Below are 24497 nucleotides of genomic sequence, written 5' to 3' on the forward strand. Positions count from 1 at the left end.
TTAAAAATTATAATTGTTGGCCACTCCAAAAGATGAGTGGTGGCGGTATTCGCGGTCATTATATTCACTCCAATGAGAAATAGTCGATTAATTGATTATTGAAATGTCTCGACAAGGATGTCGAAAACCTTCGGCAATTGTTAACTCTCGATACTAGAAAACAATTATCAAAGTACGCTTAGAAATTTTGAGATAACACGCAACTAATAAATGTGCGCTTGATGGTAAACTAAGCTAAAAACTTCTTCAGGAAATATTATACAAAAGCAGCGAAGTTGCATTGTTGAATAGAGTTTAGACCATTGTGGTTCACAAGAATTACTTATTCGTGTTTGATGAACGTCTAACTTGCCATCCAACGAAAGTCGCTGGGTATATAAAACTTTCCTTTACCATCTGTAATAATTAAGTCCTAGTTTTTCATTTTTTAACAGAGTTGATCCCGGTTGAAACACTGTGAACTGTAGCACTATCTTTTTATTACTGAAATGATAAATGAATCGGCATGTGGTTGGGAAACAATTATTATTTATTATTAACCGGAGTGAAATTCAATCTTAAACAGCATAACTCTCTAATTAACATAAATAACCGCTGCTTAGATCTCGTTTTTGGCAATACAAAATGCAGACTGGAATACTCTTATGGAGTACTCGGATGTCAACAGGGCTCTAGCACTTTTTTGTGACATGCTAAACAATATTTTTGCCATTTGCACACCAACTAAAACACCGACACGAAGGCGATTTCCATCACGGTTCATCAAAGAAATGATCACAAATATATTTGAGAAGGAGAGAGCTTTCCCCAAATTCAGGCAACACAAATATTTTCAATTCAATTAAATCAATTAAGTTCCAGTCAAGCATTGCGTATACTGATTTTGTTCGTCGTTAAGTATACATGATAGTCCTACCAATTTCTGGTCATTTATTCAGCGTAAGAAGGCAGATTAGCGAATCCCAGCCACGATGTCCTATTCTAATCAGCCATGCATGGGCCTAATATGGTCGCTGACGATTTTGCAAAGTACTTTGGTAGCGTTTACACCACATCCCAGCCAGATGCGTTCATCTTCAACCGTATCCTTTAATCCCGATCTAGTCAATATACCTAAGCTTACCACCGAGGATGTCGTATCAGCAAACAAAGCACTCAAAAGCAACATTATCGCCGGTATCGATGGCATACCAAGTTTTACCGTGAGATACTGTTCCTACGCGCTGTGTGCTTCTTTATGTCACATTTTAAAGCTGACTTGAAATGGGTGTTTATCCAGAACCTTGGAAAATTGACAAAGTTTATCCTATTCTCAAAAAAAGCGATCCTTCTGTAGTTGAAAACTACCGACCTATTTCGATCTTGTGCCATTTTTCTAAAATATTCTACATTCTACATTAAATAAATTTATTTTTTCTCAAATTAGAAATAAATTATATACGCAACAACATCGTTTTTATGTGAAAAGATCATGTATCACCAACTTATGTTCCCTGTCTTTGTATGTCGGTGACTCTCTGAGCAAGCAAGGTCAAGTTGACTTGATATACACTGACTTCCACAAAGCGTTTGACGAGACATATCATCACTTACTGATTAAAAAAGTATCTCAAAAATTTGGTTTCTCCGATTACAGTGTTGAGGTCCTATCTGGTGAACCGTCGACAGTTCATTGAGACTAAGGGGTTTAGATCAGTTCCTTTTGTTTCAGCTTCTGGTGTGCCTCAAGGTTCTAATCTTGGACCACTTTTGTTCAATATATTTATAAACGATTTCATATCTTTGAACATCTGCGACAAGCTTGCCTATGCGGATGACCTAAAACTATATGAATGCATTAAAACCGATACGGACTTCATGACTCTCCAGGACAACATCAATATTGTCAGTCAGTTTCAGCTTCTGGTGTGCCTCAAGGTTCTAAAACTGAGACCACTTCTGTTCAATTTATTTATAAAGCATCTCATATCTTTGATCAATCGCTCTTTTGAAGGTCTTTTCTCATACATGGCTCCAAAAACTCGGAATCAATCAATCAATTCTTTGACGTAAAATCTTATTTATTCTTCAAATCGAAGTTTAAGAATTACCTTCTTATTAAAAAATGTTAATATATATGTTGTATATTGTAATATTGCATTAAATCATATTTTATTGTAATATCATAGATAATTAGACTTATGTTAGTTTATTCGAATTACAATAGCATTTATATTTTACATGCTCGGTTAAGAAAGCAAATGCTGCACTTCACCGAGTTTAAAATTATATATGTATCCGTTCTATTTTATTTTATTAAGTAAAGTAAAGTAATGAGGCAGCTTGCAACGGCAGTTATTTCATTTAAAAAATATATGCAGGAAATTATGTTGGGAAACAGAGACTTGTTTGGGATGAATAGAGTCTTCGTTTTCTAGTTTAGTAGAGTTGCCTCGCTTTAAAAGGAAACAGTATTGTTGTTTTTGGCAGCTCTACTTGCTCACAATATTATTAAGTGTAGGGTCTTTTTGTTGGGGCTATTGAGAGTTCATGTAATCGTTAAAAGATTCTTGTTGTCTACCCCATTTTTATTATTTTTATTCTTTATGAAAAATAAATTATTTTGATTTAATATCATTTGCCAATATTCAGTTTTAAATTTAATAGTGAAACTATTTGGTCTACAGATAAATACGTGCTGCAATTTGGCAACAGTTTGATCTTTTATTTCGCATTTCTGATCTGAATTGCAAACGCAAAGTTACCCGGTAAAACAAACATACCGATTAAATCCGACATTTCACACCTTTCGATTCGTCGGCCATATCAGCTCGGCCGAAACGGACGCAACGTATTCAAATTCGGTTAATCTAGCCAGCATTAAAATTAAAATTTATTGGTCGCCATTAAAGCGGTTAAGGAAAACAAATCGATAAAAAACCGAAAACATTCTGATTTAACCGCGTACGTTCCGCCGTACAAATATTTAAAATTTAAATTATTTGTGTGAATCGCATTAATCTTTGAAAAGAGCCTATATACTCAGAATTTCTGTTCGCGTATTATTAGGAACTGTTCTAGGAAACAACTGCGCCGCCATATTATCGTATCGTAGGTTCGTGTGAGAATTTCTTTTTCGGCATTTCCCTCGTGTCACACGGAAGCTCCGCTTAATTAACTTAATTTATGATACGGCGTATTACTTGCTACGGTATCCGTTTAAAGCCGGCCTTAAAAAATTTTGCGCGATTCGATAAAATTCGGTAACGAAAATTGTTTAAACGGCGCATCCGATTTGTAGAGGATGTCCAACGTAGCTATTAAGGGAGACTGACGGAATCATTTTATATCGATTTATTTATTTATAAACAAGTCTTTCCTACAGGCAGACGCGGCTGTCCAATAAAAGGAAAGGACAAAATGTCACAAAAAAAGGTACTTTGTCAGTGGACTAATTTAAATGATTTTTTATAAGCTAAGTATAATTAAGAACTATTACAGTATTTTTAAAAAAGCAGATTCAGTCAAATTGTTGCTAATAAGATAATAAAGATATAAAAAAAATACAATAGAATGCTATAACTAAAAAAAAATGTCTCTGTCTATTAAATCTATATTGCAATTTACAAATTTTCGTTGTGCACGGGTCTGGCAAGAATGTAAAAAGGTATGCATCTCAAAAAGAAGCCCCAAATGCGATAAAATTTTGTGAACCGTTTCGTAAAGTCGCATGTCAAAATCGTCAAAATTTGAAATATATGCTTTTTAAACGATTCGGTAAACTAAAATGGATTCTTTGTCAAATAACTTTGATAAAACAGAAAATCCATTCACAAGAAATTTTACTAGTTCTAAAAAAAAAAATCATATTTTCTGGGATGTTAAATCTAAGCCAAATCTACGTTAAATCTAGGTTAGTTAATGTCGGTTTCTAAATGGAGTGGAGTAAATGCCCACCACTGCTTAATTTAAGGGTCATCCATAGGGGTCGGTAGAAAACTAGCTCATACAAGAATTAATTGGGCAATATTTCAGGTAAGTAATGAACATAGATAAATACTCCCATAATGGTACATAAAAAACTTTTTTCTACTCCCGTCTGTAAAATACCTAATTACGCACCGATCTAGCGTGCGGGAAGCGTCGCTTTACCACGTCAGTTTCGTTTCCCACGAAACCGAGCCACTTCGGAGATTTCCGGGATTTCACTGCACAGGTTTGGGAGCAATCGGATGCTTTCGGAGATATTTCCCAAGCTTTGAACTTTGACGTTTGTCAATTCTGACAGTCATGTCCGTGAATGTATTTGTGTTTTGCGAAAATGTACCCAAAAACTAACGGTCGTAGAAAAAGTACAGTATGCAACACGTTCGGCAAACTTTTTGACTCACTCATTTACTAAACACTCGTTCCGCTCGTGTCAAATAAACTCGTGAGTCAAATGCCGTTTACCGCACTTGTTGTATAATATACTATAGTATGTGATGTTAATCTATAGCGTCAACAGTATTAACGATATTAGTACAATTTCCATCACATCTTTGAAATTAATTCCAAACATATAAAACATTGATTGATGTTGCGGAATGAATGGAATGATTAAAATTGGTATTTAAATTATTACAGAAAAGAAAAGTGGCAGATCAAGCGAAACTTCTCAAAAAAAGTCCAGCTGGATCAGCAAAATTGATGATACGGCATTTACGATTCGAGGAAAGTTTCTTTTTCTATTTTAAAACTAAATAACCATTCTCGACAGACAATGGCAGTATCCATTTAGTCCTTTTACTTGAAGGCAAAAAAAATTGTTGTTAAATAAACCACTTTAAAAGTAAGAATTAGTGCCGCTTGAAGCAATAAGGATTACCTTTTATCTTAATGAGAGTTATCTAGTACCAAAAATGTGGCAAGACGAAACGACTACTAGTGGTCGTCAAGGTTCCTTGAAAGGCTGACTATTAAATTGTCATTGAAAAAAGCAACAAGCAAAAAAATAAAATAAAATATCTTCCTAGTGATTCAGTAGTGGTTATAGAGAATGCCTATTACCATTCACGTCTGATTTATCAGCAAAGATATTAGATTTGAGGGAACCATGATGAAGAAAAACTATTAGCTATATTAGCAGTATTGAATCTACACACATTTCGTTTTTCAGCAGAAAAATAAAATATTTCCTTTCTGCTCTTAGCACTATGTAATTGTCAATCAAGTCCAATAGAATTTATATCGTCTTCAATGATTTGTAGCGCAATTATGGAAGTGTACGAGTTCGAAAAATTCAGTTTGTAGTTACCTAGGTAGAGATCACTTTTAAGTTTCGATGGTGCTGACATTTCTCAGGGTTAACAAAACAATCTGTTCAGAGAACAATATTCTTCAACATTTGACAAATCTCTCTGCAACAAGAAGTAGTCTACCGCCGAGTGAACCAATCTTGAAATTTTTAGGTCATGCGCGTACAAGGAGAGAGAAAACGGCAAACAATAAAAGACCCAAATTCGACCTCTGAAGTACCTCCGAAGTTATATTTCTTCTCTTTGATTTTATCCCATTTACAACATACTGAGATCGTCCGTACAAGTAACTCTTAAGGAGGTCGAGTTAAACACCATGTACACCGAAATTCCCCAGTTTCACGGCAAAAGTTGGGTGGTGTATTTTATCAAAAACTTTGGAGAAATCTGTGTAAATAACAATAACAGCAATAATTGCTCCAAAACCAGTGACTCAAACGACTTGCCGAAGTGGTTTAAGAGATCGATCTACATTACTCTTACCACCGGATTTCAAACTGGGCACGAGTTGTGCGATTTTCCAGAGTCCAGGATATTTACCAGTTAAGATGCATTGATTGTATACACATATATCGGGGTTTTAAAGCTTCTCTGTCTAGTGGTGATTTATCATCTTTTATAATTTTATGATTTTGGGAAATCAGAACTATGTAGGAAATAATAAATGGTCTCTAATCCATATGATTATTAGAGAAGTGGTGACAGAAAATTAAGAGAAGCTGGAAATTTAATATGAGAGTCTAGATGATTCAACAACATTGATCGCCGAAATAGTTGGTAATTATTTCAATCTTCCATCTCCCATCCGCATTGACTCAACTAATGAGCCACTAAGAATTTTTCCCTCACTATATGTTGATGAATCCTCCTAATAAGTTTTCGGCTGGTATTGATGAAATGCAGGTTTATGAAATTAATCTCATTCTAGCAGCGCTGTGCATAATTTCCCCATATAATTAATGAATGCCTAACATTCGCAAAATTCCCTGAGCAAATGAAAAAAGCAAAAATCAACCCCGTATTCACAAAATGAGACCGGGCTGTGATTGGCGACTACAAGCCTGTTTTGCTGCTGTTGCGTGTATCGAAGAAGTGTAAGAAGGTAATTTATTCCAGAATTATGAACTTTTTAATATTTTAAGGGCAATATTCTAAAGGCAAATCAGTAAGAGGTTTTGTTTTTGTTTTCATAACAGAAAAAGTGGACAAAAAAGAGACATCTCTAAGGCCTTTGACACATCGAGGTACGTACATCTCATTGCTAAAATCATACATAGGAGGGAGACAGTAGACAGTGTGCACCTCGGTACTGAATATTGAGCACATTCTCTTTGCCAGTACATCTGTACATACTGTACCTCATCAGATACATCAGATATTCTGTCCAATATTGTCCCTGGTTGATCCGTCGGCTAAGGCGGGTGGTACAAGCAAAATTCTCTGAAGTAGAACACAGATAAAACATTGCTTTCGAGAAATCACCTATTAAGAATTATTGTTTATATGTTTACTTGAACGGCAAATCAATCAAAGAGGCCAAAAATATTAACTTCCTTCTAGTAATTATTGATTCCTCACTTAATTAGGAGGGTCATGTAGACCCTTTGCACTCAAGCCTAAACAGTTTTTAATGTACTGATTCGCAGGCTTAGAGAGACGCTTTTCATAGAGAACACCTATTTTGTGTCCAGTGTCAGATTTCATATGGGATACTCTTATGGGTTTTTTTCAAGCATACAATTGACACTTTCAAGAGCCACAATAGAGTTTTAACGTGTCTGTTTAAACGGTACAACAAGAACTTCTAATTTTATGCTATGACGAGTGCAACCAGAAACAGGACCATAGTTAGGGTCGACATTAGAAACACTTTGAGCACAACTCTATTAACTTTCTATTATTTAGAAATTTTGTTACTTTGTGTAATCTTCTTTTACTAGGTTATTTAATAGGTATAATTGTTTGTAATATTGTAGATATTTAATTACACTAGGCCAAGTGATGCCACGGCGACGTTTCCTTTACATTTAATATGACTTTGTTGAAAATAATAGTGTTATTCTCATTAGTATTATTATTATTATTACTGTATAAATTTCTTATCGTATTTTACGTCACATTTTTAAACTCATTATAATAGATTTAGGCGAAGAAAATGACAGCATATAATAATATAATATATAATTAAATCCGTAGTGTTCTTCTCATTCCATAGTCCGACCCTGCACTACATCTTTTTTACATTGCTCATTTACGCCAGGAACTACACAATGGACACGGCACAGGTATTTTTATAGGGCTCATTATCTGCGAAAGCACTATACTGTCAGGGAAAACATCCATACATAAAGAGGGTAAAGCCTAGCGGATATTAGATAGATAGATATCCTTTATTAATTCCAAATATTCCATTTGCAGAAAAACATTAGTCAATGGGAATACAACGAGTACAATATAATGCAGTACATATACCTAGTGATTTACATTATTATTATGAATAAAGTCAACTATCAACATCTTTGCTTTGTTTTTAACTCGAACATAATATATTATTAAAAAAAAATTAGCACATGCAATCACAAAGCTAAACTGAATCATTATTTAGGTTGCAGCCTATTTAATGAACTACCATAAAATATAAAGTGAACAACAGATACAATAGAAAAAACTATTAACAAACTTATAAAAACTCCGCTATTAAAAGCTTTAATGTTATTACTTGATTGAAACAATTGTGCAATATAAATACAAGATTGATTTCGGCGGTTCGAGTTTGTCACGCGTAGCACGAAGCAGCTTTTTATTTCAAAAAGAAGTCGCTTTTCGGTTTCTTGTCAACAAAAGGACGCATTGTTTTTTCCATCGTGCTACTGCGGACCGCTATGGAACTTTCGATGTAATTCTATTGCGCATGCACCAAGTACAAAGTGACTTTCACGTCTCGCCTAACTTCAAAGTCGCGGCAAATTTTGATAAATACAAAAATTTTACAAATATTGACGATTTTCAATGATATTTTTTCAAATATAATGGAACTCTCTCTCCACACTGTTTAGACCTAATTTTTCCACGTTTTCTAGTTTTTCATTAACGGCTAGTAATTTACCCACGAAAAGGGCCGTTTTCAGGACATTTCCCTGTACATAATTGAAAAAATATCGAAAATAGGAGTTAAACAGAACAAAACGAACAAATTTCAGGGTCCTCTAGATTTTTGTCAAAAAATAAAACACCCCGTATACAATACAATTTTTACACATCTTATGTAACTCGTGAACTGTTAAAAAGGTCTAGATTTTTCGAAAGTAATAACGGCTGTATAAGTTTTTTTCATATAAAGTGCGCATTTTTGTATTATTTCACTGTATGATTTACGGAGAGTGAGGCCCCTTTATAATCTTATGAACTCTGCGTGTAAAAAATTATTAAAGTAAGTTAAAAAGAAAAGCAAACTTAGAGAACATCCTGTAATGGATTCTCTTTAGGCGGTATGCCGCGATGCCAATGGCAACACGCGGGGAGTAAATTTCGTAAGGTACGAACTTTTACGGTCGCAAGACCGGCGCGCGGGTTTACGATCGAAAATATCCTTATAAAACGAAAAAAAAAAAGATCGTGCGTGCATTAGCGTGCATTAAAACGGAATTTTTCTCTACGCTATCCTAGTTTTTATTGCTGAAATTGATCAGATAACGAGGACGCCGCATCAAAATACGGACAAAAGCCATAAAAATTAAGTAATACTTAACCTCAGCGTGTGTGTTTTAAGGAGGTTCGCTCGGGCGGACGTTTAATTTTATAGGATTTTTATGATCTCGCAATAAAAGTTCTTCGCGTTCGTTTTGCCCGCGTTATTTATAAGTTTTTAAGTGATGTGTTTATTCGTAATTTGTTTCGTGCAATATGTACAAAGGTTCCCGATCGTTTCGAAACGCCGAGAATAGCTTGTTGATCATCGCGACGATTTGTCAATCGATTTATAGAAAAACATGAACAGATATATGAAATAGTATAGATAAAAGATGTGCCATGTTTATACCGCCAAAATATGATTTTTCGCAGACGTAGTTATCTATCCACAACTTGACCCAAATTTATGAAAATGCATTACGTTACTAACATTTTCGTTGTAAATGGAATAAAATAACTATTTTCAAGGGTAGCAATAAAAAAAGTTATTGTTAAAATTCATTATTTAAAAATTTAAATCAAACAGTCTTAACAAACAGCCTAAAGCATATTACGAATATTTTGCAAAAACTAAACAGATATTTATATTTTAATTAATAACTAATTAGTTATTATTAGAGATATAATAATTATTAGTAACATTGAACCGGAACACAAAATTATCCACTTTGCGGGGAATATAAATATTTTCTTTTTTTGTTCTTAGTTTTACGGCCTAACGATGTTAAACCTTCTCCAAAAATAGTATTTATAATATCTTCGAAAACATTCGATTGCTCCCAAACCCGTGCGGAAATGTCCGAAGCGGCTCGAATCCGTGGGACAAGAAACCCACGTGGTAAAGTGACGCTTTCCGCATGCCAGATCGGTGTATAGTTAGGTATTTTACAGAACGGAGTAGAAAAACATTTTTTTTGTAACTTCTTGAACTTCTTAATTTTTAAGTAATACTACAAGTACAATTAAAAATCATGTTTCCTATTTTGAGGAAGTGAAGTATGGTTCCTGCAAAATCAATGAAATTTTAGAAACTATAGCTAAATTTTACATGTTGCTCGAAATGTAAACTCTGTATGGTATAATTCCATTTTGCAAAAATAAGTGAGAAATGTTCACAACACATTCCTGGCAATGGTTATCAGTATTTTTCTATGTGTTTCTCAATTTCAGAAAAATTTACTAAAGCACATCAATACAAGACAGGAATATTATTATAAAAATATTTAAATATAAATAAACTTTAACAGGCCATTTTAAAAGCAAACAAATAAAAAATATTTAGGATGTTCTATAAGAAAAGCAACAACTTTGTGCTATATTTCAAAAGCTAAAAGTTAAAAATTATACATAATAATAATAGATTAAGTAAAATATATAATAAAATATATAATAATAGAATGTTCCGTCCAATTCGTTCGATATTTATTAAGTTTTTATTTCATAAGGCAAAGACGATTGTTAATCATGTTTACCCCAACTATTTTCCGAATTATTAGTAAAATAAATTAGCTGCAATTTCTGCGTCTTTGCAGAGAACCACTCTATTTCATTCATTCATAGCGAGTTCTCCGTTTCACCAAGTTTTCTTGAAAAAAGCGATCAAGAATGTGCCTTCCATTTTTCCGTAAACGTTATAAAGAGATCTCTGTGCGGTTTTACAAGCTAAAAAAAATGGATTTTAATAATAAAAAGATCAGATAATAGATTGCATTATAAATAATAAAATAAAAAATTAAATTAGAAAAATAATAAATGAAAAAATAAACGCTTTTCTTCTGGTTACACTAAATGCTAATTTAATAATTAAGTACCACGGTTGCTGACATCGACATTCATTTTTCTCTATGCAAAATGGTAATTTGTAAAAAAATATAAAAGGAGTAATTAAACATTAATTCAATTCAAGGATTAATAAACTTGGAAATCGAATGAAAATGGATTACAAAGCGGAAGAGAAACAATTTAGTCAATTCTCTTTTGCCGATCACAAGCTAATTGTTTAGAAATCGAAGCCGAAACTGCGCGTGTGTCGACTATATAGAAATATAATTCAATTACTAGAATTCTACACGACGCACGGCTTCCCTACTGACGGAATTCTAATCGGTCCACTTCTGCTATAATATACATACACACGTTCACCGGGCAAAATGCCTTCGTTTATCGGCCCACACACTTTCTTCATACTCGCACAATATTTCGATTTTACGGTTCGCCTTCATCTTACCGCGTTCCACGTTTTGCTGTGGAGAATTCGACGTTTTTATACAATTTCGTACGGTTTTGTGCGGCGAAGAAAAATGTAATTGTTGTGCGATTCCTGACCGATGGCGAAGGCACGCAAAAATTCTAATTATTTTTTTTCTACTCCCTAACTCTAAAGTATTCTTTTGTGGTCGGACATTTCCGGTACTTTTGTTATTGGTTTTCGAGTGATTAAATCGTCATTCAGTTGATGTGTTCGTTCTTAGAAACTAATATTAATAGCAATAATTATGTACATTAAATTTTCAAAGAACGAAGTCCAGCTAGACTATGTTGAGTAACTCAAAAGCAAACTAGAAAGAAAGACCGAATATAAGTAGATATATAAAGCATTTATACCGGCACAGGAGCATATTTTCTATATTTCCACGAAACATAGTCTATATTGTTTATATCATATGCATGGAGATGTACAATTGCCCTTTCAGGTCTAATATGTATGTATTTTTTTGAGATATTGTCGAATGGAAGTCTGTAAGAGTTTATAATTAAACTCCAAATACAAATAGTCGAATACACTATCTATCCCCATCTACTGATTTTTTGGGCCACCTAATCATAAAGATGTACAAAGCGACAACAGTTATTTCCTATTTTATTAAGACGTTAGCAATGACCGCGTGCTATAGTCCAAGTCACACTGAGAATACAACATAAGCAATGTTCAGAAAAGATTCCAATTTCAATCACATTTTAGTTTCCATTTTCTGCGGTCTCTTTTAACACCCCCCCCCCCCCCCCCCGGGCAAAGAGTCATTCTCAAAATGTACTTCTACAACTAATGTATTTGAAATGGGAGAAAGGGTCTGTCAAAATGCCTTTTAAGTGCAAGTTTAGTGAACGTTGAAAAGTTGAGTTGAAGTGCATCTGGCGTTAGTGAAAAAATAATTTTCAACTTCATGAAAGAAGAAGAAGGGGGAAAGTCGGTCAAATTCTCGCGATTATATATATGATGAATGTTTTAAGAGTTTACTTAGACAAATTGTTCATAACGATTTTTTTTTATTCCAGGGGATAAGTTTTTCTTGAGATACGTTAGGTAGATTCACGAAAGAAATAGGTTTTGAATATGTGAAGGGTGGTCACAAAATTATAATGTTAGTGCAAACAGAACACTGGTAGCTAGGGTCAGTTAGTCAGATAGGAACAAAATCTCCAAGACAACGTGGATAAACTTATTATTAGCGTAAATTGGGGGGACAGTTCTGAGCGCGACGTTGACATTTTCGAAAGAAGTAAATATTAATAATATTAATAAAAATAATAATAAATAGTCTCTATTAAAGTAGAACAAAAAGAATATACAAAAATAGAGTTGAACAGGTGGCGAGGTCTAGCAGCGCTACTCTACCTAACCACCGATACAAAGTAGTAATATATTGAGAATTTAACAAGAAAAAAAAACTAACAAATATAAATAAGTCCCTTAAGTCCACCCAAGATTCACAATTTGACAATTTGAAACAAATCAAAGCGGAATAAAAAAGAAAGAAAAAAATAGACACTGGAAAAAAGCAAGAGCAATATTTAAAAACGACTAAAATAAAAACAATAAGCAAAAACAAAACAAATATACAAAAAAAGATAAGTGGCTCAGCCTCTCCTTAATTTCACCAGCTCTTTTAATTTCTTTTTAAATGTAGAAGTGGATGAACAAATAATAATATCCAGTGGAAGTGAATTATAAGTTTTAATAGCCTTATACGTGAAAGAGCTCAGAAACGCAGCCGTACGATGCTTGGGAACATAGAAAAGGTTACAGTGACGAGTCACCCTGTTATGTATATCACTAACCCTGATCAGTCTATCATAGAGATACCGGGACTTCTCGTACCTAATAATTTTATACACTAACGTAGCCTCTCAGACAGATTTCACCACTGAGAATCCTTGAGTGCTGGCGTTATATGATCATATTTACGCGCACCATAGCTGTATCTCAAGCAGGCATTTTGCAATTTCTGTAAGCTGTATTGGTCTTTCCGTCTTAGCGCCGGCCAGTATACAACGTCCGCATATCCCAATAGAGAGGGTATAAGAGAGTCGTACAATTTAAGTCTAATGTCAGTAGATAAATATTCGTTATACATGTAAAGTACTTCCAGGTTCCCGTAGGACTTCTGCAGTAAATAAGACTAGTGAGAATCAAAAAGCAGCTTACTATCAGGTCATTATACTGTATAATTTCCTATTTTTTATAACCAAAAAGAACAACCTAGGTCTTGGAATCATTTAGTTTCAGACCATGTGCTTTGGAGATTCTAGAAATGACCTCAAGATCCTCATTTATGCAATTGTAAGACAAAGCTACATCTTTGACCGAGAATGATAAGTATATTTACATATCATCTGCATACTGATGAGAATAGTATGTATTTAAGTGCCTTGAGAAGCCAGAGGTGTAAATGTTGTCCTGCGGAACTCCTCTTAGAATTGGCAGAAAGTCAGACACCGTAACCCAATGTAACCCTCTGCCGGCGACCTTCCAAGTAACTTTTCATAAAAGCAATAGCGGTGTCGGTTAAACCGAACTTTAAAATAAGAAGACTAGCAAGAATTGAAACTGTCATGGATGCACATAAAAATGTAGAGAAAAAATTTGAATTCGAAAGGCGAAATTTGTTCGAGACCGGACCTGATTGTTGTCCGACAACAGCGATGCTACCGCTGGCAAAGGTACGCCGCATGACACTCCACACTGGTTTCTCAGTGCGACTTGAACTATAGACAAGAATAAAATAAAACAAGGCAATATATAGAACATGTGATTCAGAGAACTTTTTCTAAGCTTAAAACTTAGGAAGTGTTTATTAAACATCCTGTCTTATATAACTTAGAAACGTGATCGTTGAATCTGATTGTATTATCCAGCAACACACCCAAATTTTTAGCACTTTTTGCAAAAATTAGGTAACAATAAATATTTTGCTAAAGGAACAAAAATTAGGACTGAATGATGGCAGATATACTGAAAATATTCCCGAACATACCACATTCTTTCCACTTTTCTGCTGATTGAAGCAATAATAGCCTAAAATTAGAAATTGGTATTTTAATTATTTTTGATGTCGTTTCCGAAAAAGAAACATTTTCTTGTACACAATACAAGAATGCAAAATTTTTCCCAAAAATTGATATATTATTATTCAGTTACGATTAGAAATAATCAACGGCATCAGTTTGTATGGTATAAACTGAAACATTCTTCGAGAAAAGCGAACACAACCTTAACCGTAGCAATTTAAAATCTAAACCGCAATGAGAGAGTATCCGTGTAATTGGTGTAATCTGTATAATGTTGGTAATGAAAGTTTTAAATAGCTTACGAAAGGTACGACGTTCGTTACTTTTCAAGATAGCCGAGATAATAATTTTGCGGCTCCATTTTCTCTTCATATATAGGGTATCCTGGTTGTAAAATTTAAAGCGACCGCAGAAAATAGTGAAATTTGTCAAACACCACGTAAAAAGTTTTCGCACAAATATGGATCTACCATCTTTCTTTCAAATTAAAACCGATATTTTAAAAGCGTTAGTTTATGAAAAGAATTTTGAATTTTATAACCAAATATAAAACAATTATTATTTTGGGAAGATAAATTAAAAAAAAAAACTTGAACTGAGGTGGCTTTTACTTGATGAAAATCCATTTATCAAAATAAATAAGAACTAAAAGTTCAGATTTTCACGAAATTATATATTTTGACATGACAATTGTTTCGACAACACCGTGTCTTTATCAAATGTAATATTTACAAACTACCTGCTACTATATATACCGAAAAATGACCGTAAAACCTTAATTAATATTGTTGCGAGAATTTAAGTTCAATAAAGGAGAGGTATTTAAATCTAATTGATTGATTGCAATACATATGAATTTCTCACTTTGTTAATCTCCATGGCTTCCAATAAATTTAATTTTCTACTTTTTGTGGCTGTATGTAAAATATCAAAATTGTCGTGAAAAATGTGTTTTTCTGTGTTAAGTGTGTAGCATAATTGGAATCTAGACTATTGTTTTTAAACGCTCTTTTATGTTCGTTAATGCGTTTCTTGAAGGATCTACCTGTTTGTCCAATATAAATTTTAGGACAAAACCTGTAGACACCTGATTTTTGGGACTTTGGACATTTCGATTTGTTGTTTTTTAAATATTTTATTATTGTGTTATTAGTTCTGAAAGCTAATTTTAAACCATATTTTGACAAATGTTTTGAAACTTTTTCACTAGGTTCTCCTATGTATGTAATTGTTTTAAATTGTTCGTATTCTGTATTAGATTTCGGATAAATAGAATTTACTGTTGTCTGTATTTGTTTTTTATTTATAATTTTATCTATAATGGACGAATTGTAGCCGTTGTTCAGTGCAATTTGTTTAATGATATTAATTTTTTTGTTGTAATTTTCCGTTGAGAGTGGCGTATTAAAAAGTCTTTGTATAAAAGAGTTAAGTGCAGCCATTTTGTGTGTATAAGGGTGATTTGAGCCGTTATGTATGACTGTGTCCGTGTGTGAAGGTTTATGATATATTGAAAAATCAAATTTGTTTTGCGCTTTCGTAATAGTTAAGTCTAAAAAATTAATAAAGTTATCCTGTTCAATCTCGATAGTGAATTTTATACGATTATGTATCGAGTTAATGTAATTTAAAAAAGAAATCAATTGTCTGTCCGTTCCAACAAAGCAAGCAAAGAAATCATCCACATATCTATACCACCATAAAAAACTTTTACTTAAAGGATGTTCTAGTATGATATTTTCCAAATATGGCCAAATACATTGAAATATTAGGAAGTATGTGGTCCAACATAAGGAGGAAATCTCCGACAATATATTTTTTTTAACCAGTGTTACTGATTAGCTAAATAGGTTTCTTCCTTATAAGTGTTAATAAAATAACAGAAAATAAATGAATTGTACCAAAAAAAGATAATATTTTGAGTCAACGGAAGATAAGTTTGGATTTAAGTTCAGAGCTTTCTTGAGGAATAAAAAATATAACATGTAACAATCTAAAAGCTTAAATGCGCAAATACCGTAAATTTATTTATACTCTGTATTTGTATAACAGTAGTTAATTTTTTTTATATTTTTTTGTAAGTCATTTAGATGTTATTGAGAGACGCAACTAAATCAAGAAATGCAGGGAAAATGTTTCCAAATAATGTTACATTTCTAACTGAACAAAATGGTAAACGGAACTTAAAGGGTTTGTAAAGGTACCACACTCGCAAAAACAATATGTGTCAAATTTAATGGTAAACCATACGCGTACTTTGGAATCTACACGACACATGCATCACAGAAGAAGACAATGGTTAGAAAAGGACGGCATGTATTTTCTGTTGGAAAATTTAATGAAATAAATATAAAGCTAAGTTCGGAGAGGTAAAGTTTTGACATTTTGACAAATTTTCAGCATAACAACATTTTGTTACCCTTGCCTTATCATAGTGTATATAATTTCTCTGCGGGAGATATTATCCTTGGTTATTTATAAAAGCAAGATTGCAATGCAAGAATTACTTTTTACTCTTCATAAACGCCGTTTCAATATAGGTTTTTAAATTGAAGGCCGTTATATTTATTCTATTGTGTGCTATTAAAAGCTTCCTACTTAGCTTCTTATCCATTTTGTGTTCGTGAAAGGCATATTTTGGTATACCGGATATCCCTTAATCGGTTGTTAATTCTATTTCTATTCTATATTTATTCATCAAGCATTATTTATAGGAATTAAAATATACGAGGTATAGGTAATATCAGTTTTAAAGAAATCAGGCAACCAAAATAGTGTGTAAGATATGTAATTTATCCACCGATCCAGTATCCAAATTTTAAGCTGCTAAGGGGGGCTTTACAAATATTATATTCTATTCAGCCCCTATTCTTGGATATCGTCTTGCCTGGATTAATTGGTCTCTCGTGCACAATTGGTGTCGCGTTAGTGTTTATATTCTAAATAAAAAATGTTAAAATTATTGAATAATAAATATGACACTAATTAAACATTAAAAATTAAAAATGTTTCAATTTAACACAATAACAAACACAACTTTAAAGAGTTTCATTTGACTTTTTTCCAATGCGATTATTGAAATCGTGCGCTTTTCAACACTTCCCAAAAATTATTAACAATAAAAATGGAACGGCCATTTGGCAGTGAATTTATTTTTTTTATTTTATTTTAGCTCTAATTTCTCTGATACTGAAAGCTAGTATGAAAAGCTTAGATGTCAGACTCGCAGGTACAAAGTGATTCTTACTCGGAAAGTTCTTTAAGAAAGTATCTCTTTAATGCCATCGAGCATTTCTATTAATCGTGAATCCATTTATATTTTTTTTCTACTCCGGTCTTCAAAATTCCCAATTATACGCTAGGGTGTGGAAAGTGTCTTTTTGCGAAGATAGTTTCGTTTCCTATCGCTGCGGGCCACTTCGGATATTTCCGGGATATTACCACACGGTTTTGCGAGCAATCGGATGTTTTTGGAGATATTAACTATGGCTTGAATTTTGTCAATCGGTCAGACAGTGAATGTATTCATTTGGTTTTGCAAAAATGTACCCGAAAGTTTATGCTCAGAGAACAAGTATAGCATATACAGCATATACTTTATTCTTTCCTCTATTTAATGATACCAAAATATCTTATACAAATTGTATGTTTTTTTGTCGGGAACGGATTTCGTCGAAAACTGCAATTTTTAAAAAATTATATTAATTATTATTTACAATTAAATGCTGTGAGCTGGGGAGGACTTGATAATTTTTATTTATTGACTTGATTAACCTTAATCTTCAGCAAAAAGTTCAATCTTTTCGTATTATATTAACTAATGATGGCGAAAGGTTGGAGGCTTATTTTATAGTATTTGTGAATGGACCTTATTGACCTGTAACTTCGATACAAATTTCAATCTTTTCGGAAAAACGTAGGTAAATATTTTAAAAAATTAAAAATCTAAAATTTATGAGGAAAAACATGATAAAAATGAAAATAAATTGAAAATAATAACCGAAAATGGGGGGCTGAGGAGGACATTATAGTGTGTGCGGATAGACTACATTTATGTAGAGAAAAAGTATAGTATGCAACACCTTTGAAGTTTGTAAGTCGTTCGTCTATTAAACACTCGCTCCGTTTGTGCAAAATTAACTAGTGACTCAAATGCTGTATTCCATACATGTACTATAATATACTATTGTGTAGTTGTAGTTTTTAGAAATGATATGTTAAAATTACCGCAAATTATAGAATAAAAGATCCAAATACTCAGGGAGAATAATGTGTACAATTTTATACATATACAACATTTATACATGGTTGTAGAAATATAGCCAATTCAGTAATGCAACATGTTGCAGTGCAGTGTGTCTGTTCGTAACAAGATAGGTATAAGTTTATTTTATTAAATTTTCAACATTGTGAAAGTTGTAATCGTAAACACTTTGAAGCACGAAATATTCAGTAAAGGTAAGTAAAATGTGATGAAATGTTTGTATTATGAACTAACATCCTAGCCTAGGGTGATTTTTGTTCAAGCTTGTTGCACATTCAACAACAACACATTCAAGAACAGCCAAGATATTTTATCTCATCAATAAAGTCAATAAGATAATAGGAGATAAAGCTATTTACCTAATCAGACTTTTCGTTTTTTAACTGAAGCTTATTCCAACCCAACCAATAATATCAAGTATCCGTTTCCTTATTTACTAATATATAGAACTGCTTTATGGATATATGGATACGCTTCAATCACATTACATATAATGATAATGTTAAACTTTTAAATAATTGCAAATGTTATTGGAGATTTACCAACCCATATAAAAGAGAATCTAGTTAAACGTAACTGCCCAAGTTTGGACGTAGATATATCGATGCAAACATTTTACCAGGTACGAAATTCGATATTTATTTACGTGTTTGGCAAGAACCGAACAAATTGGAATGCCCATGAAACGTACGAATAAGCACCGATAAACTTATTTGATGTCTGGAGAATTGATCCGGTTAAAATTACCGATTTTTATTCTTTCTTGGCGATTTTTATTTAAAAAAACTTATGCATTTAGTTATAATAAAACTCAAAACCCATTTTAAAAATGCCTTTAATTTATAGTGTAGATGGTAACTTGAATTCTATCTATATAGCGAGATCATTAAATTAGAGCAATATTGCCAATTTTTCAGTAAGACGACAGCGCTTTGAACTACTATCATCAACTTCGTTGTCATGCACATTCATAACTTTAAAATAGTTCTTTGTGTTCTTATCTGATTCAAGTATTGCTTGTTATATTATGAGGTTTATAAAACTACAAAAATAAAAATATTGCTTTAATATAAGATATGCAAAAAGTTTGATAAACGACACTTTAGTCACGAGTTCCTTTAATACACAAGTGTTTGAAGAATTTTGTCAATGGGTTACCGTGCAAACATATTCGCCGTGGCCGTCAGAACTGACAAACCGTAAAATATGTTTTGAGATTTGTCAGTTGTAATGATCACGTCACACGTGCCCTTTTGCAAAAATGTACAACTATCCAGGAAAATTATGGTACGCACCACGTTGATAATTAAATACTCGCTCAGCCCGTGATTTTAGTAAAATAATCTGAATTTATTCAGGTAGAATTATTGTATTTAGAGGATACTGTGCTGAGTGTTGTGTTTGTATCGCAAATGCAAGAAGGAACGGAAATAAATAAATACATTGCTAAGCTTTTTGACAAACAGGTGAATCCTAACGGGTTTAAAAAAAGGTTTGTCTCAGGCAAAGCAAAAATATGTTAAAACTACAACGGATACGTATAAAATAGATTAGAAGACTTCCTGAAACTGCGCTATTCCCACATTACGGTAACGAGAACGAGACTCCAATTTTCGACGCCTTTTGATTGAAACAACCCCAAAATATTCTAAGCTATGTAAGTATTTCATTCAGATCAACACTCCTTTATTTTAATTATGATCATTATTATTATTGGTTTGATTTAGCATTTCTTTTCAATAATTTTGAGAATGGTTTAAACAGTGGTCTAAAATGCCTTTAACATTTTAAGTGATCGTTTCAGTGTCACATAATTTACAATATTAAATTATTTAATTTAATATTTATAAATTATTCGTTTTATAGGTACAAATTGTGAAAGGTTTTTTTTTTTTGTTTTTCTACAAAATTCGTAGCTTTAGGTTTTTGACCTCTTACTTATATCAAAGACTCATGACACTTTGGGGGATCCTGTTTAATATTTTTGGTAAAACAAATGATTTTTTCAATGGTTTCAAAGTGAAAAAGTCCTCTTAATCGAAGCCGCTAAGAGCAACCACCCAAACGTCAAATAAATCTAAATTTTAGTGACATCCTATTCTACATATGCAATTTTGTATTGTCATGTAAAAAAAAGACGTAGTTAATCAGTATTAGTGAGATTATTTTTTTGTAGATCAATCTACCAAAAATCCTTTTCAAAATTGGACAAAAACAATTTGTGTTACGTGGATTGACTTAAGAAATGGGACTTAGTTTCCAGTTTTAGGACTACCTCAAGGATGTTCCGTGATTTTTCAAACTCGGAATACAGTTAAAGTAATTTTAAGGATTGAATAAATTGTGCACCTAGTTCTACGGAGTACAAAGATGGCTGAGAAACACGAACCCGAACAAAGCTGCAGCCTCCATTATTTTATCTATGGAGGGAATTCTCTGTTTGATTACTTATTTTCAGTCTTTTTGATAATAGCGGTCGAAAAATAAAACACATAAAATAAAGTTATAAATCAATTTATTGTATTCTTTTAGTCGGACTGCTCTACCTATATACAATTTGTACAATTTACACGTATTTACATACGTCGACTTACATTTGGTTCGAGTACACGTCATCACAAAATGTACAGTAAACAAAAAATAAAACCTTAAGCGGCATGAGGACCGCTACTATCACATTTCGAGAACCTTACTGCCTAAACGAAAAAAAAAATACGCGACACTCTCAAACAGACCACATTTTTCACTTGCCCATTGTCACCGGCACCCAACCGCTCTCGATTTAAAATTTAAAATAAATAAATAAATTACCTAACAACAAATTCACACCGGCGGCGGCGGCGGGAAAATAAATCGTTGTTATTAATGTGAAATTTATGTTAATACGGCACGCCGTTTCTCCCCAAAACATTTCTTTCACGCCACCACCGGAGCAGACGAGCGAGGAGAAAATTTGAATTTCAAAAAGCGCTAAACGACCGCACCCCAAACTATGTATTCGAAAATATCGACTCACATTTCGTTATCTGTTCGTAAACTCTCTGTATACGCTCGTTGAGGATCTTCACGCTCTTGTCCGGGATCGTGGGGAGTACGTCTTTGATCGCTGCACCGTTCCTTTTTTCGAACATGTCGCGCAACAACGGGCCCACGTTCCCCTTACGGCGCAGCTTTTTGATTATGTTCGCCGTAGGTCGCCTAAACACGCACAAGTTGTCCAACAGTATCGAGTGGTAGACCTCGTACTTCTTCAGCAGTCTGTAGCCGTGCAGCAGTCCCGATTCGTTATCCAGGAACACGAGCAGCTCGCTGTCCGACTTCCTCGCTAGATTATGCGCGGGCGCGTCCATTATGTTCACGTTCCATTGATAGTTGTACAAGTTGTTCACTATTCTGTCGAGATTCGCCGTCAGGTAGTCGAAAATGATGAGATCCGACCACTGAGCGAGCTCGACCAGGCTGTTAACGTCGAACATCTTGCTCTTGGTCATGTTCAGCACGTCGTACTTGTTCAAGTGCCGCTCCAGAGGTTTAAACACCGTCGGTATGTTCGCCGAGTTCAAGTTCGAGATGAACTGAGTGACGACGATCGGCCGGTTGGAGTTCCACTGAGCCGAAGCTATCTCGTTGTGCAAATTCGACCACAACGGCGAGCTCAGATCGACGACGCTGACTGCGCTGGGAGCCAGATTCGGCAACCTCAGAATCTGAGCCAAGTAGAAGCTGAAAAGCTCGCCCTGGATTTGGTCGGTGTTCTGCCTGTACCTCACGCAACCTTTGACGCCGTCCTGAAATGTCACCAGACGGTTCTGCATTCGACCGCATCCGTTTTCCAGCCGGATCGCGACGGCTGTTTTCACGTAATCGGACCACAACACGTGTTTTTGGTCCCTGTACCCATCGGGTAGGGCTGTTTCCACTTTCCGGCCCCAGTAGATGCCGTTCTCTATGACGCCGTCCTCGTCACTCGCAGCTGACCGTAGACTATCCACGAACGAGACCGTAGGATACGCACTTCTGTTATTGACGAACCCATAACTGTTGTTGATGAAAATAGTCCGTATCACAGAGGTGGCGTTCACTAAATCCAAGACACTAGTGCTATTGTCGGCACCGTAACTACTACCGTAGTACACGACGGGAATGAGGATCCCGATCGTCAGACCGACGCCGAACGCGAAAGCCGCACTGACCAGGCACGCGTTTTTGTACAAGATGATCGTTTTCGGTTTGAAATCCTGCTGCCACGACGCTTGGTGGATGCCAAAGTTCGCGTAGCCGGTCATCGTAGCTGGTGCAGCGTAGCCGCTAATTACTAGACATGTTCGGGCGTCGCGCACCGTGAATCGACCGCTTCGACTGGGCGTCTCTTATATACTAAAGCTCTCTCGGAATACGCCGAGACACTAGACTACGGGTTAACAATACCGGACCGTGGTGGGATACATAACTGACATATTTCTCGAAAGAGAGAGGAGGCGAGAGAGCGAGGGAGATACGCGGCGCTGACCGCGATAGGCTTCGGAGCGGCCGGACGGAGAGAATTGACACGAACCCAGCAAGGGTTTGTTTTGTAAGACACATTTTTTTATTTCGACGCGGCTGCGGCGGCATGCGGAGGGGACCCGCGTCGAATTCGTAGCTCGAATTGTTTCCGTAGCGGAAAACCTATCATAGGGTAAGCGAGGGCGAGGTGATTTCGTCACGTATTTTTTTTAATTACTTGTAAACTAGTTTTGTGTCTGTTTCGTATATGATGGAATGATATCCCAATCGAAATATATCACTGCTCTCAAGTACGTCCGGTACTTAACAAATCTCCTTTATTAGGGAGGATTATTATTTAATTTAATTAGTTCCTGGAAATTTCCCAAAATTTCCACAAAACCCAACAGCGGTGTTAGCTTTGCTATTGAATTCAAAACTAACCAAAACCGCTGTAAGTAGTGTTTAAATTATAGGTGTTTTATCTTTTTTTGCGGGGTTTCCGTCCTGACGGGCCATCGCAATCACTAACTAAAATTTCAAAACAAGACCTTTAAAAATCCACTGTTTTTTGGAAAAAAAAATTTTTTGAAGCTTTATTAAAATGGCTTAAATGGGTAAAGTAAAATTGAAATTCTGCGACAATTCAGGATTTTCTTACCAAATTATTAATTTCACTAGCAAATAGCAAATGCTTAGGTTATTGAAAAAGTATATGAACCTGTTATAAATTCCCACTTTAAAAAAATTTGTCGCTTCATTTAATAAACTGAACATCTCAGGTATTGTCCGTAGTACCACAATCCACTCTCAGTCACGATTACTTCATCAAACTATTTTTAAGTAATAAGCAGTAAATATAAATTATTTTCAATGTTAATTTTGCGAAATTTTAGTGGGGTATATGAGCTATTTTGTCTGTGCTGATCGACCATCGATATCTCTAAGGACTTCGCCAGTTCTGACTTCAATAATTTATGTTTTTTTATTGATCTGTGAACTATTTTCGCGTCTGTTTTGTGTATTAATGATTAGTTGATACTGATGTACTCAATATAGCTGTACAACGTTTCCAATTTTGTTTATTAATAAATATTCGTTATTAGCCAGGATACATCGATGCGATTTTCGCAATACTGACTACTTTCTCGTAAGACTTAGAACAAAATTTTTCAACTTCTTCCTTCTTATTCAGCATGTTTTGAGTTTTTTCAGGATTTACAATACTGTATTCAAATATTTAGAAAAATATGGTTATAATTACAATTTTTGCGAATATTACATTTTTTGAACAGAAACCCACGATTGGAAATATTATGTCAAATCAAATCAAGCGTTGTCAGTGATCTGGGCAAATTAGTTTTCTAATATTGTAACTATGGTTTAAAATCATTTATTTAAAAAATATGAGCAATATGATATTTTATATTGGTATGCTTTATGGGTGCCATGGAAATACAAATGCGACATACGAGCTTTGTTTGGGCAAGCGA

The 24497-nt window shown here is 34.2% G+C and overlaps 1 protein-coding gene across 1 annotated transcript; it reads right to left on the reverse strand.

The window, feature by feature from the left end:
- Positions 1-21047: 21047 nt before the first annotated feature.
- On the reverse strand, positions 21048-22904 carry LOC132706162 (extracellular serine/threonine protein kinase four-jointed). Its single transcript, XM_060677332.1, has one exon. It carries the CDS (start codon positions 22803-22805, stop codon positions 21510-21512), a length of 1296 nt encoding a protein of 431 aa, XP_060533315.1. The 5' UTR covers positions 22806-22904; the 3' UTR covers positions 21048-21509.
- Between the last annotated feature and the right edge of the window lie 1593 nt (positions 22905-24497).

Source organism: Cylas formicarius, unplaced genomic scaffold, assembly GCF_029955315.1.
Source record: "Cylas formicarius isolate icCylForm1 unplaced genomic scaffold, icCylForm1.1 PGA_scaffold_8__14_contigs__length_24414737, whole genome shotgun sequence".
NCBI lineage: Eukaryota > Metazoa > Arthropoda > Insecta > Coleoptera > Brentidae > Cylas > Cylas formicarius.